Raw genomic sequence first — 17,179 nt, 5'->3', positions numbered from 1 at the left:
TGTGCGGAAGGTCTGGAGGGTGGTGAGGGTACGGATCTCCACGGGGAGATCGTTCCAAAGGGTCCAAGCTACTACCGAGAAGGCTCTCCTCCGTGTAGTTGCCAGTCGACACTGACTGGCAGATGGAATTCGGAGGAGGCCTAATCTATGTGATCTAATTGGTCGCGAGGAGGTGATTGGCAGGAGGCGGTCTCTCAAGTACCCAGATCCACTACCATGAAGGGCTTTATGGGTGGTAAGTAGCACCTTGAAGCACACCCGGAGATCAACAGGTAGCCAGCGCAGCTCACGGAGGATAGGTGTTATGTGGGTGAACCGAGGTGCACTCACAATCGCTCACGCGGCTGCATTCTGGACTAGCTGAAGTCACCGGATGCTCTTCAAGGGCAGCCCCATATAGAGCATGTTGCAGTATTCCAGCCTAGAGGTCACAAGGGCACGAGTGACTGTTGTGAGAGCCTCCCGGTTCAGGAAGGGTCGCAACTGGTGCACCAGGCGAACCTGGGCAAATGCCCCCCTGGTCACAGCCGACAGGTGGTGATCAAAGGTCAGCTGTGGGTCCAGGAGGACTCCCAAGTTGCGAACCCTGTCTGAGGGGTGTAGTGTTTGACCCCCCAGCCTGAGTGATGGAACACTTGCCAAATTATTGGGAGGGAAACACAACAGCCACTCTGTCTTATCCGGGTTGAGTACAAGTTTGTTAGCCCTCATCCAGTCCCCAACGGCTTCAAGGCCCTGGCTCATCACGTCCACCGCTTCATTGAGTTGGCACGGGGCGGATAGATACAACTGGGTATCGTCCGCGTATTGATGGTATCTTATCCCGTGCCTCCGAATGATCTCACCCAGCGGTTTCATGTAGATGTTGAATAGTAGGGGGGATAAGACCGAACCCTGCGGCACCCCATATGTTAGGGGCCTAGGGGTCGATCTCTGCCCCCCAACTAACACCGACTGCGACCTGCCCGAGAGGTAGGAGGCGAACCACTGCAAAACAGTGCCTCCCACCCCCACCTCTCGCAGTCGTCGTAGAAGGATACCATGGTCGATGGTATCGAAAGCCGCCAAGAGGTCAAGGAGAACCAGGATGGAGGCATGGCCTCCATCCCTGGCTCTCCAGAGGTCATCGGTCAATGCGACCAAAGCGGTTTCTGTGCTGTAGCCAGGCCTGAAGCCGGACTGGAATGGGTCAAGGTAACTAGCTTCCTCCAAGGTCCGCTGAAGCTGGGAGGCCACCACCTTCTCAACAACCTTCCCCACAAAGGGGAGGTTGGAGACTGGACGGTAATTGTTAAGCACGGCTGGATCCAGAGATGGTTTCTTCAGGAGGGGTCTCACCACCGCCGCTTTAAGTGCGGAGGGGAAGAGTCCCTCCCGAAGGGAGGCGGTAACAACCACCTGGATCCAGCCCCGTGTCACTTCCCTGCTGTTGGCAACCAGCCAGGAGGGGCACGGGTCCAGTACACAAGTGGAGGCACTCACAGCTCTCATGGCCTTGTCCACATCCCCAGGGGCAACATCCTGAAACTCAACCCAGCGATGGTCTGCCAGATTTTCCTCCTGTGCCTCGGCTGGATCTGCAAAATCAGAGTCCAAATCCGATCGAAACCGAGCAACTTTGTCCGCTAAGAACTGGACATAGTCCTCAGCTCTACCCTGCAAGGGGTCCCCCGTATCCCTCCTGTTTAGCAGGGAGCGGGTTATCCTAAACAGGGCGGCTGGGCGCGACTCAGCGGATGCAATCAAGGTGGCAATGTACGATCTTTTTGTTGTCCTAATTGCCCTGATGTGCTCCTTGGTGCAAGATGTTAAGAGTGCTCGGTTCGATTCGGATTTATTGGACCTCCATAGGTGCTCTAGGCGTCTCCTCTGGCGCTTCCTCTCCCGGAGCTCCTCGGTGAACCAAGGAGGCCTCCGGAATCCACCGCCTCGGAGTGGCCGTAGTGGCGCAATCCGGTCAAGAGACTCTGATGCCGCCGAGTTCCAGGCAGCAACCAGAGTCTCCACCGGACTGTGGGCAAGGGTATCAGGAATAACCCCAAGCTCCGTCTGGAACCTCAAGGGGTCCATAAGTCACCTGGGGCGGAACCACCTGGTCGGTTCCTCCTCCCTACAGTGGGGGTTTGGTCTCCGAAAGTCAAGCCTCAGTAGGCAGTGGTCTGACCACAACAGGGGTATGATCTCATTACCCCTCAGACCAAGATCACAAGTCCACTGCTCCGAGAGAAATACGAGGTCGAGCGTGTGACCCGCTGAGTGGGTTGGGCCCCGAATTACTTGAGTCAAGCCCATGGCTGTCATGGAAGCCATGAACTCCTACGCCCCATCAGAGTGTTCACCGAGCGAAGGCAAATTGAAATCCCCCAGGACCATAAGCCTGGGGAACTCAATTGCTAGATCGGCTACCGACTCGAGGAGCGAGGGGAGGGCTGCTGCAACGCTGTTGGGAGGCAGGTACGTTAACAGCAAACCCACTTGACCCTTGAGGTCCAACTTCACCAGTAGGGACTCACACCCGACAAGCTCCGGAGCAGGGATCCTACGAGGTGCTAGAGACTCCCGGATAACAATAGCCACACCCCCACCCCTTCACTGGGCTCTCGGCTGATGAAGCACCTGAAATCCTTCTGGGCACATCTCTACGAGGGGGACTCCTCCCTCCGGGCCCAGCCAGGTTTCAGTAATACATGCCAGGTCTGCCCTCTCGTCTAAAATTAAGTCCCGGACGAGGGGAGCCTTGTGAACTACAGACCTGGCATTTAGCGACAACAGCTTGAGACCAGGGTCCTGATTACTCGCACCATCTGGCCTCGGAGTGGAACTCATAGGGCCGGAAGGAGGGATCTCTGTGACGTAGCGAGCCCTCCTTCCCCGGTAATGGCCAGCCCTAAAGTCCCCGCCATATCTGCCCCTCCCCGTTACGACCGTAATGCTCCGGCCCACTCCCGTTTCCATGGTCCCCTCAACCACCCCCATGACCCCCGCATTCCCCGGCAGGTCCTCCGAATCAAACATACTCATTCACTCACCCAAGCAGTCCCCACGTAATAATTAAAACACAAAAATACAGCAGTAATAGCAATAAAAAGTGGGACCATTCATTCAACTACATACATATCACATGCATATCCCATACTAAGACTGAAAGAAGAGGGAGAAAAAGAAAGTAAAAAGAATTAAAAATTGCACAGTTGTTAAATTACGAATTCAGGGAGAGCCAAATGGTTCTCAGCAGATGGCTCTGCAGCAAACAATGATAGTGTGAGCACCAAGGCTAAGTCACGGGGGGAGGAGGGCGGAGGAGGGAGTCTGGAGGAGTTGTAGTCGTGGCAATTGTAATCACACAAAATAGCCAGTCTCTACAGACACCCAAATCGTCTCCCCCTACTCCTCTAGGATAATGTTGGTTCAATAAATGTTGGTGCAGTAGAGAGCCCGAAAGTTCAGCAAACTGGGGAAGTATGTTCGAAAGGTACTGTGGGCGTCTAGTAAGGGCACAAGACGCCTCCATCATCTGTCCACCACCCACAGCAGAAACTGCAGTCACAAAGGTCTCCGTACCAAGATGAAAAGAGGGAAGGGGGGTCTGTCTTAAAGAAACTCCGGTGGCAGTGACAAGGATTAACCATCCAGTCTGGCCACTCTGATGTTGAGACCCGGCTACCCCTTCCTCAAGATGAAACACCACGTAGCTGCTGTAGGGGGGAGGGGAAAGGCTACAGCGGCGATAGCAAATCCGCCGTTCAGTCCGCCTAATCCCAGTAACAACCCAGTTCAAAAGTCTCCTTTCTGGGGGGTAAAACAACCACCGGGAGTCCCCACAGGCTCACCGTTCCAAGCTGGCAGGGCAGAAAGATGGAACAGGCGCTGTAATCGTCAAAAAACGCCGCTGCTGCTCTCAGGGTGGAATTGTTTTCTTCGTCCCCAAACGGATGAGATGGTGCGAAAACCGCCGGAGCCACCAGAGCTGCTGAGGCCGCCAAGATCTGCGCGGCCCAGGACTGGTCTCCCTGGTCTCCCTGGGTCTTGGTTATGGACAGACAGGGCAAAAGAATGAAACAGGCGCTGGAGTCGCTGACAAACGCCGCCACTGCTATCGAGCCGGAGTTATTCTCGTCGCCAAACGGCCAAGGTAATGTGAAAACCGCTGGAGCTAAAGCCGCTGAAGCCTGCGAGGTCCGGGGTCGTCCCAATGTGGCGGCCCCTGAGGCTGACTGGTCTCTCTGGCCCCTCTGGGTCCTAGTCATCCCGAGAGAACCTTCTTTAGTTGATAAAAAGCTGCTTCTTGAAGTTTTTTCCGGCATTTTCGTCTAGATGATTCAAGACGAGAAAAGCCTAGCAGCCATCTTGAACTCGCACATAATTTTGTCTAAATAAATAGGCTATCAGACGTACAAAACTGGAAATTCCTCCTAGGTTGTTTCTCTCCTTGATTAGTTTCCACCCATTCCTTCTTGTCCTGCTTTCAGGTGCTTTGGAAGTTCCTACGCACGACAGTTGTTAAGTGAGTTTTGGCCGATTTTACTATCTTTTTTGTCCCAATTGTTAAGTGAGTCACTGCAGTTGTTACGTTGAAAACAAGTTGGTAAGTGCATCTGGCTTCCCCATTGTTTCTCAGAAGGTCACAAAAGTTGACCTCAGTGTAGGAAGTTAAAACCTACCCCTCTGCTAGAAAAATGAAATATTCTGAGAAACATTAAGAAGGCAGAATATAATATTTCCCTGGATCAGAAATGGAGAAACGTATTTGTAGGCAGGAAACAGACTAACTCTTAGTAGCCCCCACTTTGTCAATGGGCTATTAAAAAAGCTGGGGTGGTCTATTCTACATAACAAATATATCCCCCTTCAGCTCCCGGGTGATGGGATTAAGGCATGATAGTATTAGCCCTTTACCCATCTCATCACAGGGCACCTGGGAAGAAGCAATGCTCAACCAAAGTTGGACTCAAAACACAGCCTAAAGAGTTGCCCCTGCATGGCCCCATGGGAGTCTGACAACCAATCAATAAAGATCAAGATCAAAGGCCAGAGAGGGCATAAAACTTTCAGCATCTTTCTCTCTTTTTTCTTCTTCACCCAACATCTGGAAGCATCTGATCCCCCTTTTCTGTTCAAGAGCTCAAGCCATGTGATCCTGTCCACCATAAACCATCTTTCCAAGCAGCCTCCATGTTTCTAGTGTCTTTTGCCCCACTTGGAACTAATCCCCAGATGGACATTTCTTTCAACACCAGGACCCTAGGACACTGCAACCTTCATGAGTCAACCGTCAAGCATCCAAATTTTGGCCACGACCCGTGCCCCATCGAGGCCGTATCACCCAATCTTCAGGTGCCGACAAAGACTTTCTCTGGAAGTGGGCAGACGACCTCCCTCGGGCATCTGGTGGACCCCGCCGATCCAAGAATCTGACTGGGATCAGGACAAATCAACAAAATTACACTGGCTGAGAAAAGAAGAAGCCTGCAGGGAAGTATTGTGGGAAATGTAGACCCACTCGGTTAAGAGTGGAAGAGGAGGCCCGATCACCCCCTGAGCCCAGGATAGCATCCCTTCCTAACGGAACTGGCGTATCCTAATGAGGTTCTAGAATTGTGTGGGTGGTTAAGCCATTGCAGTTCATGTTGGCGACTGTGAGTCTCCGGGGTCGCAGGTCAGTGGAAAGTGTGTTAGAAATAGAATATGGGAAATGGAGGAGGCGTTCCTCGAACGTCTCTCCAATGCATGATGAGAAACTTTAAGAAAGCTTTTAGTGAAAATTATGGAGATCCCAATCCCGGGGATTTGAAAAGATTCTGTGAGAATGAATGGCTGACATTTAATGTAGGGTGGAAGCCCGAAGGCACTTTTAATCTGAACATCATTTCAAAAGTAAATCAGATTCTAACAGGTGCTAAAACCGGCCACCCGGATCAGTATCAATATACTGACCAGTGGCAAAGAGCAGTACAGCAGAATCCTGACTGGCTTCGTAAATGTAGAATGGAAGCCATGAAGGTTTGTGTGGCTCGAATGAGAGGAAATGGCGAATGTCAGGTTAAAAAGAGGAACCCCGAAAAGAAGCTATCCTAAAGACCACACCCTATGAAGAGGAAGGTCCCCCTCCATATGTCCCTCTTTATCATCCGAGGCAGCAACAAAATGCTAGCTGTGGTAATAATTAAGGGGCAGTCGGACAAAGTGACCAGAGAGAAAAGCAAAAAGTGGAAAGTCCTTCTAGCAGACCCCCTTCTCCTGTAACCCAACGGACTTCTCCTATTGCTGTCCGAACCAGAAGTCAATTCCTAGCCCCACTTTGCCAAGTGGATCAAAGAATTATAGATGGACAGGGACAGGCAGAAATTCAGCCTCTATTTCAATACGTCCCGTTCACCACTACAGACCTATTAAAGTGGAAACAACATTACGGACCGTTGTCCGCTAAGCCTCAGGAGGTTATTGACTTGTTCAGGGTTATTATTAAAACCCATAATCCAACCTGGCAGGATTTGGAACAGTTGATGATTACTCTCCTTAATGATGAAGAGTATGTGCTAGATTTTAAAGTAACATGATTGCACTTGTATACTGTTGCTTTTTTAATTCTAGTGTAAAAATAGGAAGCTGAATATATTGATAGATAGTAGAAATACACCGAAGGGAGGAGCAGAAGGAAAGAAGAAAGAGGGGTAGAGAGGGTGGGAGAGAGGATCGGAGGGAGGGTAAGATGGAAGGGAGGGAGTGTATTGGGAGAGAGGAGTGATAGAGGGGGAGGGGAAGTAGGGTAGAGGGGAATGTTGTAGGGGAGAAAGGAAAGTTGGAGGGGGGTGAAAGAAAGGGTGTATGGAGGGTTGAAGTGGTATATTGGGTTTGTATTTTGGGGAGTATTGTTGACAAGGATGGCTGTGTTTATTGCTCAATGTTATATGGCCCCGGTTATGCACAGTATATATGTGACTGTATGAAATGAAAATGAAAATGAAAATAAAACATATTTACACGTAAAAAAGGGACGGAAGCTATAGGCTTGGCTGCAATAGATGAGCGGTCTGAAGACTGAAGGGGACCAACGTTTAATCAAGCCCCCCCTGAACCCTTGGTCCAAATGAAGATGTGGGCAATAATGTAACAGGAGTGTCTAGATTTGTGATTACAAAACCCTTGGCTCCCTTTTCCAATAATGTATTAAATATCCAAGGGCCGCACCTTCCTCCTCCAAAGTGAGCTTGGTTTGGATATCTTGACAGAAAAGATGGGGGGAAGGGGGGGTTGGAATGGGGGAAAAAAGCCAAAAAGCAGAGAAATTTGGGGAAGGGTGAGTGGAGCCAGAAGGAAACAGGAGGAAGGTGCGGCGTGCACTTAAAATGCAGTGGAACATGGGGAAGGAAGTTGGGTCATCCATCTTTAATGAACCTGTCTCAGCAAAGTCTCTATGCTGTGTGGCCTGGTGGATAGATATCTGCGTACAGAGATCACATTGGTTGCCTACTGTGGACTCCTGAGGTGAAGTGCAGAAGTAGCATATGGGCCCCTATGGGCCCTACCCCCATCTTCTCAGATTCAGGAGCCGGCACTCCCCAAAACATTGGTTGATCTGCGGGTCAGTCCTCCCAGAGTTCAATGCCCATTCCTCGAGGCAGTGTAAGGAGTCTTCGAGACTCCTGTGCATTGGTTTTTCTGAGCGTGCTGAGTTTTGCAGCTAGCCCTCCATTTTGGTCAAGAAAATTTGGCTACAGAGAAAAACTGAGCCTGTTATTTTTTAAAATTGTTTTTGTGCTGCCGCAAAGACACTTTCTTCCCGTCTGGAAACTTTTGAAAATGACAATGCCGGGCATCCGTCTCCAGTTTGTTTGTTTGTTTGTTTCATTTCGACGGAGAACAAGCGATACCACCGTTAACCATGTCCTGGTTCCTGGTACAATGCCAGGGTGGAGGGAAAAATATTGGGGAGACTTTTTCCTTCCGTTCTGAAGACGCTGCAGAAATCTTGACCCCACTTTTTGTCCTATTTCTTTTTCTTCCTTTCTTTTCCAAAAGCAGGCCAGCCTTGAGGTTGTGCAAAGGCTGAGCATTAAAAACCCCTAGCCCCATTTCTATCAGTCTTCAGCTGGCAGCTGAAAATTGTTCTGACCCAGGCTTCGCAGAAGCAAGAAACAGACTCCTCGCAAAGAAAACCCCCACGTTATTTACATTGTGAATTAACTGCATTCACCCACAAAGTCCAGGCAAGAATCCTACAAGGAGTTAAATGAAGCAATAGGCCTTATCAGTCTTGTTACGATAATTGCAAGGCCCTGAGCTCCCAGCTGAAAGGCTGCAAATTAAGTCAGTTCAAATAGACAAACCTGTTTGTCCTCCGTTGTTCATCTCTCCTATCTGCTCTGCACATACACACAGCCCCAGCTGTTCTTCTCACTCATCTCTGACTCCAGGCAGCTGCCTCTCCAGTGGCTGGGAAATGCTGGACGGCCCTGGTGCTATCTCTGTGTCCGATGCTGAGCATCCATCAGAGTTTTTTCCTGGCTCCAGAACTGGCCCAAGTTCTTCCCCAACCTCTTCATCGTTTAAGTCTGGTGAGCCACAACAGCATTCTTGATGATCTTTTTCTCTGCTGGCAGTAGCACCAGGCAGACCCTTCATGTCTTTCAAAACCTCCACATTCTTTCTGAACTGATACCTCTAACAACTGAGTCACTATACGTTCAACAAGGAGACTATATCTATTGTGCAGGGACACACCAAAAGCTTTGTGTTTACATCCACGGCTCTGAATCTATCAGATCCAACCGATGTCCATTCTGCCCTTCTCATGCAGGGTCTTTGCAGAAGACAGAGGCTGATAGCAGAGCAGCCCAACAGAACAAACTCGCTGAGTTGGCCAGCTGAGTTGTTCAGCCTGAAGAGCACAAACTAAAGACTCCGGAGAAGAAATCTGTCCATGTCTGCCAGCAGTCTGCTTATTAGTAGGCCAGTATCCAAACTTAAAAAGAGTGCCACAAAAAACAGCTGCAAAATAAGCCTCGCACTGAACTAAACCAAACATGCTAAAATAAAATTGTAATCACACAAACACTTACCAAGGAGAATTTCTGCTGTTTTCAAATTACTGATGTTTAAGATTATAATTTTGCTCAGATGAACATTTCTGGTCAGAAGGTCAAATGCCTGAACAGAGTCAGTGCAAATACATATTCTCTTGCAGACTTCCTGTTTGTGATTTTTAGTTGTATGATTCACAAGCCATTAGGTGTGCAGGTCGCTAGTTTGATCTATTTGATAAAGTCTCCATTTTCTCCAACTTACCTTGAGCCACTCCTCCCAGCAACCTCTACAGCAATGCAAATGCAATGCAAATGCAATCAATGGCTCGGTTCCTGTATCGCCAGCTTGATCCAATTGACAAAGTCCCAGTTCTCTTCAACCCATCTTGAGCCACTCCTCCCAGCAACCTCTAGTGCAATGCAAATGCAATGCATATACAACCGGTGTCTGAGTAAATAAGTAACATATTTTCTGCTTATGAGACTATATTTTCTTCTTGCCGCAGTTATCATTAAATATGTCTTCCTATGAGAAGGATACTAGTTATTTTAACATTGTCATGGAGCCAGCAATTAAAGCAAAGGTTATGGAAACAGTATTTTTATCTGAGGTGCCCATTGTTATTATCTTTGTACCAATATCCTTAAAGTCAATTAAAATAATTCGTGAAACATCAAATAGTTCCATAACTTTTGCCTAATTATAATATCTGCTACTGCAATTTTATATCTTACTGTAATATAAATCTTTTCTCTCTTTTTCCAAGGAATTCCAGGAAGCAGATGTTATTTCATTTTTTTAAAAAATTAAACCACTTGCTATTAAAAATGTTAAAGCCATTATTCTCCCACTTTCATACCCATCATAACACTCATATCATAAGCCTCTTTATTTGCTTTTCTCTTTTACAATTTTTACAACTCATTCCTTTTATGCTATATATATAAACGGTATTTCATTTAGAGAATATAATGCTGAAGGATTTTTTTTTTAAAAGAGCAACAAGTTGTCTTTAGAAAAATCTAATAAATACATTGACATGATAACAAACTATAGTTCAATCTGATTATCAAAGCTATGCGCATCCATTTAAACTAAATAACTCCAAAGAAAACCATCTAACTTACCCAAGACTCCGTATTCTGAAAGAGAGCTATTGCACACGGTATAAGGAGCCTGTTGCTCCCACAGGTGATTCATAGGAACACAAGTCCTTTTGTCGACATTTTGATCATGCAGCACATGGTGGCGATGGCTACCAAAGTTTTCAGCAAGCCAGTTGAAAAGAATTTGGGGGGGAAAATGAAATGGAGATGTGAAACACTAAACATTTGGCCAGCTAAAATGTATTACTGCAAGAACTTTCATTGAGTCCCAAAGGTGCTTTTCCAAAAAGTAACTGGGCTTTTTTCTTTGAAAATGTTTTGCTTCTCATCCAAGAACTGAAGAAACTTCTTGAAACAGAAGCAAAAAGTTTTCAAAGAAAAAACAAAGGAAGTCCAGTTGCCTTTTGGGAAAACACCCTTGGGGCAATCATGACCTAGATGATGGAGGATCTCCATAGGCGACTCTCATTGAGCAGTCTCTCTCTGACCATTGCAAGGATTCAAGATATGGTAGTTTGCCTTCAACCAAAGGAATTTCCAACCTTACATTCAATTTAAATCGGGGCTGTCCTTGCTGGCATCTCACATGCTTTCCCAACCTGAAGATCGCATGAATGCACAACTGATGTCAATATACTGACATCAAAAATTCTTTAAAATACAATAATTTGGAGGAATGGAATGAAGCCCTTAAACAGAATGCTGCTGCCTCTCGGCCACCAAAGGTAACTTTGGCACCATTGTTATGCAATGCATGAAGCTTTTTGAGATAAGCAGTTATACTCCATAAAATATAAAGTGTGGAAGCTATTACACAACACGGCTGCTTTCCCTCAAATTACGGCTGCAAAATTCTATCGCTCATTGCTTTTAGACGCGAGCAGTTTGCCTCGTGCCTCCTTGGTTTCCACCTGCTTAAGCAATGCTCAAGGCCGTTGCATTCTTTGCTACCCTCCCTGCACACATTGGCTGCCTAGAAGCCCCTGGAGCACCATTAAGCAGCATTAGAATGGGGCACCCAGGACCGTTCTAAAAACAGAGATGACTGAAGTAATTACTGTAATCGATTAACTCCCCAAGCAAGACTAACCGACTGAAACACACCAATATGTTCAACTTCTAGAACCACGAAAGGAAAAAAAGCACCATTACCCTGAAAATAGCTATTCTGAGGACTTATGCTTCCCCAAGCTGCAGGCAGGAGCTTTGATCTCCTGATGCAACTAGCAAAGAGCTCTTAGCAAAGTGTAACTCTGAAACAAATTAAGATGATAAAAAAAACTGAGACCAGCTTGGCTCAAAGGTGAGAGAATGACTATGGAAAGCTAATTGAGGGAGCAAATTTATGGTAATTCGCTTCTCACGTCATTTAAAAACAAAAGAGCAAGCTTGAATGCCGAACTAGTTTGCACAATAAAACAGGGAGGAGTTAGCCCAGAATAAATAATTATTTCTGTAGGGGGTGGATAATCTTTGTCATTTTCACTAAATCATATGGCGAGAGAGACAATTATTCCTTTGGAAATGGTAAAATTTTAAATCATATTTATAAAGCAAATGATCATTAGAATAGCAATTTCTGAATGGTGTCCACATTTCTTTGAAAGCTGATGTGACAATCTCATCATCACAATTTTAATGCAGTTTCTTTCCGTTATCCACATTTAAACAAAAAAAGTCTATTCCTGACACTGCTAAGGATTCTTGCAGTCAGTTTCTGCAAGAAATTCAGAAATGTGTATTCTGCTGCCCATGTAAGTGCATCTTGCTTTTAACTAACATTCCAAGCATTACAGAAAATATGTATCCCAACAATGTACACTAATTTTGAAGCAGACAAAAATGAGTACCAATTCTTACTGAAACATTTATGTTTGTCCCAAAGATAACTTGGCTTTCTGGGTTTTTTCCCTTGAAAATGTTTCACTTCTCACCTAAGAAGCTTCTTCCATTCTGACTGAATGGTGGCGAATAGAAGGATTTATATACTTTGCAGTTCTTTGTAATCCTTGCATTCCCCACATTCGGTCAGAAGTTTCTTGGATGAGAAGCAAAACATTTTCAAGGGAAAAGCCAAGAAAGTCAGTTGTCTTTTAGAAAAGTGCCATTGGGACAACCTGGATGATGGATTTATCTCCATAAATTTGTTATGCTTTCTCCCCAATGCATGGCAGATGATTGACAACTCACCTGAAAGTCCCCCGTTCTACATCCTGACCACTTAACCGGACATGAATGCCCTCTTTCAATAAGGACCCAAAGGCCATGTATTCTCCCAGGGCCCAGTCAACAAGCCGGTTTGTGGTCATTTCTAGTCGACTTTTCAAAATCCGAGAAAGTCCTAAAGGTGGCATGAGAAAAAAGGAGTCGTGATTGGCGACCTATTGACTTGTTCTCACTCACAAAGCAAAACCAGAAGGATGAAGAAGTATATTATATTAAATATTATGCTCATTCGCCACCTTGAGTTACTTATACAATAAAGGTGGGGATAAAAATCTAAAAAATACATAAATACCATCTAGATCAGTTATCCCAAAGAGCTGAAAGACATAATACAAGAATTCCACAGTGGCCTCAATAAACTTTTAATTCACTTTCCTTCTTGACTATTATGCATTTCTGCTAGCTGCTGCACACCAATTCAACTTGCAAAACTTCCATGTAATTAAGTTCCTGCTAGGTTCCAGTCCTGTCTTATTATTTACCTTGTCAAAGTTAAATCACATAATACTTTGAGTATGCATATAAAGCCTCACAATAATTGATACCTTAATCCTCCTTATACCTCATACTGATAATATATTTGTTTTTAAAACTGAATCCTTAGACCAGTATCTATCTTCCCCAAACATCTTAGCATTCACCTCTCAGTTTTGTTACCATTTTAAACCTCTGCCTGTTTGATTTAAATGCCTACCTTTTTATTTTAAGTGAAATAAGCAACAAAATAAGTATATTTTGTTGCACACACATACATACCAGGGGTGTTTTACCCACCCAACCCAGTATTTGTTTCCAGAGATTAAGTCATCTGTAATTTCAACCAAACCTGGTACACAGATGACTTACTCTCTGGAGAAAAATACTGTGGGGGTAAGACACCCTTGATGTGTGTGTGTGTGTGTGTGTGTGTGTGTGTGTGTGTGTGTGTGTGTTCCAGTATAACTCTGAAATGCCTGGTCCACCGAGTGCGGTGTCCCAGAGTGGCAATTATTTGTGATGTCAGTTCCTTCACAGCTTCCTCTGACATTTGCCCTCCAGTGGACCAATGGGGAAGAACCTGATGGATTTGGGGCAAAGTGCCATGATCGTAGACACGGCAGGAAAGATGAGCACATGGGAGGGGAAGGGAGAGGGTAGGGATGATGGGCCTGGGAGTTGGGGGAAGAAAGGCCCCTCTCAATGGCTCCCTGTCAGATATAGGCAATGCTGGGTTACCAGCTAGTTAACAAATAAAACCCATTCTGCATTTCATTCATGGAAGAATGAATGACTTGCTAAGTTTGTGACGTTTTGCAACAGCAGCAAAGGCTCTGTCTATCCTTAAATTAAGGCTTAATATTCATGGACCAAGCAAGATTTCACTTTGTTGCAACTGACAGTTTCAACTCTAGTATGTCTGATAAACTAAAATCAAATCAGTAAATTGTCTCTTCAACATTAGAAACATTTACAGATGCTCATAAAGTAACAAGCAGACGGTTACTTTTCAGTGATCCAGAAATGTCTTATCTGGATTTAACCAAATATTCATCTATCAAACTTTCTAGCAACTACAGAACTGCTATTAGCCATACTTTGTATGCATGACTTCCTTCAAATGCTTCCTAATGAGTAATGATATTGTAATTGAGTAAGAATATTTTTGTTAATTGCACGCCACTTGGACACAAAACATTAGAGAATTATACAGTAATTGAAAGCATTGCAATAAAGGCTTCTCGGGAATTTTAATTGGCCAAACCTCCTGTGGATCAATCTCAAAGGAAGGAAAATAAATAAATAAAATATAGCCAGCTGATTGAATAATTTGCTATTAGACCTACACAACATGACTAGAGATACAAAGATGTGAAAATGTGTTCAGTTAGTTCATGAGAAGGTTGACTCCTTAGAGAAGCTGGACAGTGGTTAGGAGAACCTGTTGAAGCAGAGGGGTTTTAAATATAGGGATGCAGAAACATTGGAGTAGATACAACTTTTGATTTCCTTCACAACTCTGCTTTTCTGGCTTATTTCTTATTTCTACTTTTTTTTTTTAATAGTCCATCATGCAAAAACATGATTTCTTTAAACTTTGCATGTTCGCTTGGAGGAATGCGCAGGTACAATGAGCTCCACTGTAAAAGGCACAAGACTCGTGTTTACATTCAATAAGAACATCTGCTATTACTGTATTTACTTTATTACCTTATTACTTCATTTACTGTTGAGCTAGCACTAATTCCAACGCGATATTTGCCTAGGTCATTAAAGCTAATGAATTCTTCCTGATGGTTTCATTCAGTTTCTAAGTAAAGCCTAATTAATGAACCTGACATTCAAATTCGATATTCAGATTCAAACAGTGATGATGCCCACTGCTAGTGTGGAGTGAAGTGGGAGTAAATGCTTCCTCTTCAGAAAACCATCATTGGAACCAGGGAGAAAAGGAAAGGTTGCATCTTTGTGGGATCCAAGGCCCAGCGCTGTCTAGAAGAGAAGAGAAGCGGATGTTCCCAACCCAGAAGGAAGGAAGCTGTTCCTCACCTCCATGTATTTTGAAGCCTTCAAGGGGCACAGAGCTGGCAACTTGGCCAATATGAATCAGTAGCTCCTCAGGGATGCCTGTGGGAGGACAGGTCATACTCTTCGGTTCTCCATCCAAGTTAAAAAACCCTAGAAAATAAAGACATTTGGAAAAGTATGCAAAACCATTGAGTCTCTCTCTTTCCCTCCTTCCCTCCCTCTCTCTCTCTTCATGAATCGCAGCAAAAGGTGCCCTGGAAGGGACCTTGGAGGGCTTTTAGTCCAACCACCTACTCAAGCAAGAGGCCCTATACTCAGGATGGCGAACCTATGGCACGTATGCCACAGGTGGCATGCGGAGCCATTTGTCAGGGTACGCGAGGCATTGCCCTGTCAGCTGGCCAGCGTGCATGCGTGAGCTGGCCAGCTGAGTTCAGCCTTTTTTAAAGCCATTTTTTGCCCTCCCCAGGCTCCAGATGCTTTATAGGAGCCTGGGGAGGGCGAAAACAGCCTCCCCTCCCTGGAGGCCCTCCGGAGGCTTCAGGAGCTTCCCTGAAGCCTCCGGAGCACAAAAAACCGGCCCTATGGGCAAACCAGAAGTTCAGGAACGCACTTCTGGTTTCCTCTTAGGGTCAATTTAAGCCTCTGGAGCCTTCGGGGAAGCCTCTTCAAAGTCCCTGAAGGCTCTGGATGGCCTCCGGGGGGCGGAGGGCTTTTTTTTGCCCTCCCCAGGCTCCTATAAAGCCTCTAGAGCCTGGGGAGGGCAAAAAAAGCATGCAAAAAATGGGGGGGAGCGCCTGTCATATGTGCATGCATACTGGGTGGGGTCACACATTGTATTATGAGTGCGGCATGCCCATGCACAACCCCCCTGCACTCCCCCCGCTTATGGCACACGGACCATCGCTGCCCTATACCATTCCAGATGAATGGCTGTCCAGCCTCTTCTTAAAAGTCTCTAGTATTGGAGCACCCACAACTTCTGAAGGCAAGTCCTTCCATTGGTTCATTTTTCTCAATGATTGCAGGTTATAAGTATGTTAAATTCTCAGTGCCCATTTATATCTTTGCTTTTAGGCCAAATTAGAAATTAATATAACACTGATCCAACTTAATCATTAATCAGAATAGAGCTGGAAGGGAGACTATTGCTGTTCCACATTGGGTGCAAACTGAAGTGGTGGAAACATGGACATGAGGGCCATTTTCCTATACTGAAATCTCCCTGATAGCAGCACTATTTCCATCTTCTCCTCTTCCCACCACTTCAGATTTCATCCAATGTGAAACGGGAATACTCTGTAAAAGACTGAATATTATTATCTTAGGGCTGTCTTGCTATTCCACTATCAAGTCACGGGGGGGGGGGGGGAGTGCAGGGGAAAGGGTCAAAAGAAAAAGAAAAGCATTGAATCCCAACTGCCATCCCACCACTGCGGCCTTGCTTTGCTTTGATGGCAGCCTGTCCTAAAGTATGAGGGATGGGGAGGATATAGGGATGGGAGATGACAGGAACTAGAAGAGCCAACCGGAGACCACGGTTGAACAATCCAAGGACACAAGCATAGGAACGGAGTGGGAATGCCCACCAAAGAGACACTAAATTTTAGAACTGTTATCAAAACAACTGGTTTGAACCTTATTGGACATTATACAAAGATGACCAAGGCGGTGGGGGGGAGCCTGGGAGAAAAGAAAGTTACTGGAAATCCTCAGATCTTGCTTTGCTTATGCTGTAATCACTTGGCTTTGAGTAAAAGTATATCTTTTACTACAAATGGAAATACAGACCAATCAGCCTAACATAAATATCCAGGAAGACTCTGGAAAATATAATTAAAAAATAGATCTGCCAAAATCTAGAAATGAGTAAAGTAATAACTAGCAGCCAGCACACATTTGTTAAAAACAAATAATGCCAAATCAATCTTATTTCATTCTTCAACATAGTGACTAAATTAGTAGACCAATGAAATACCGTGGACATAATATACTTAGACTTCAGCAAGGCATTCGACAAAATAGACCACAACCTACTTCTTGGTAAGCCAGAAAAACATAAGATACATAGCTTTACCACCAGATGGATTTGCAACTGGAGAAACCATACTCAACAAGTAGTCTTTAATGGGTCTAAGTCTACAGGGAGAGAAATAAGCAGTGGAGAACCACAAGATTCCATTTTAGGCCCAGTTCTCTTCAATATCTTAATAAACAACTTAGATGAGGGAATAGAAGAGGAATTTACCAAATTTTCAGGTAATACTAAGCTGGCAGGAATAGCTAACACCCTAGAAGATAGGCTCAAGATCCAGGTG

General features: G+C 45.4%; 1 protein-coding gene across 1 annotated transcript in view; it reads right to left on the bottom strand.

Annotated features, from left to right (window-relative positions):
- LOC106554888 (2-oxoglutarate dehydrogenase-like, mitochondrial) overlaps positions 1–17,179 on the bottom strand; it is an 87,388-nt gene that overhangs the window by 25,135 nt on the left and 45,074 nt on the right. The window contains exons 14-16 of the mRNA XM_087701975.1: positions 14,883–15,011; positions 12,321–12,471; positions 10,152–10,279 (exon numbers count right to left, since the gene is read on the bottom strand). Of these exons, the coding sequence (XP_087558101.1) occupies positions 10,152–10,279; positions 12,321–12,471; positions 14,883–15,011 (408 nt within the window). The remainder of the gene's footprint in view (positions 1–10,151; positions 10,280–12,320; positions 12,472–14,882; positions 15,012–17,179) is intronic.

The sequence above is a fragment of the Thamnophis sirtalis genome, unplaced genomic scaffold (genome assembly GCF_051295495.1).
Source record: "Thamnophis sirtalis isolate CommonGarterSnake01/CBP01778 unplaced genomic scaffold, rThaSir2_p1.2 scaffold_15, whole genome shotgun sequence".
Classification (NCBI taxonomy): domain Eukaryota; kingdom Metazoa; phylum Chordata; class Lepidosauria; order Squamata; family Natricidae; genus Thamnophis; species Thamnophis sirtalis.
This window is presented reverse-complemented; position numbering and strand designations above follow the sequence as displayed.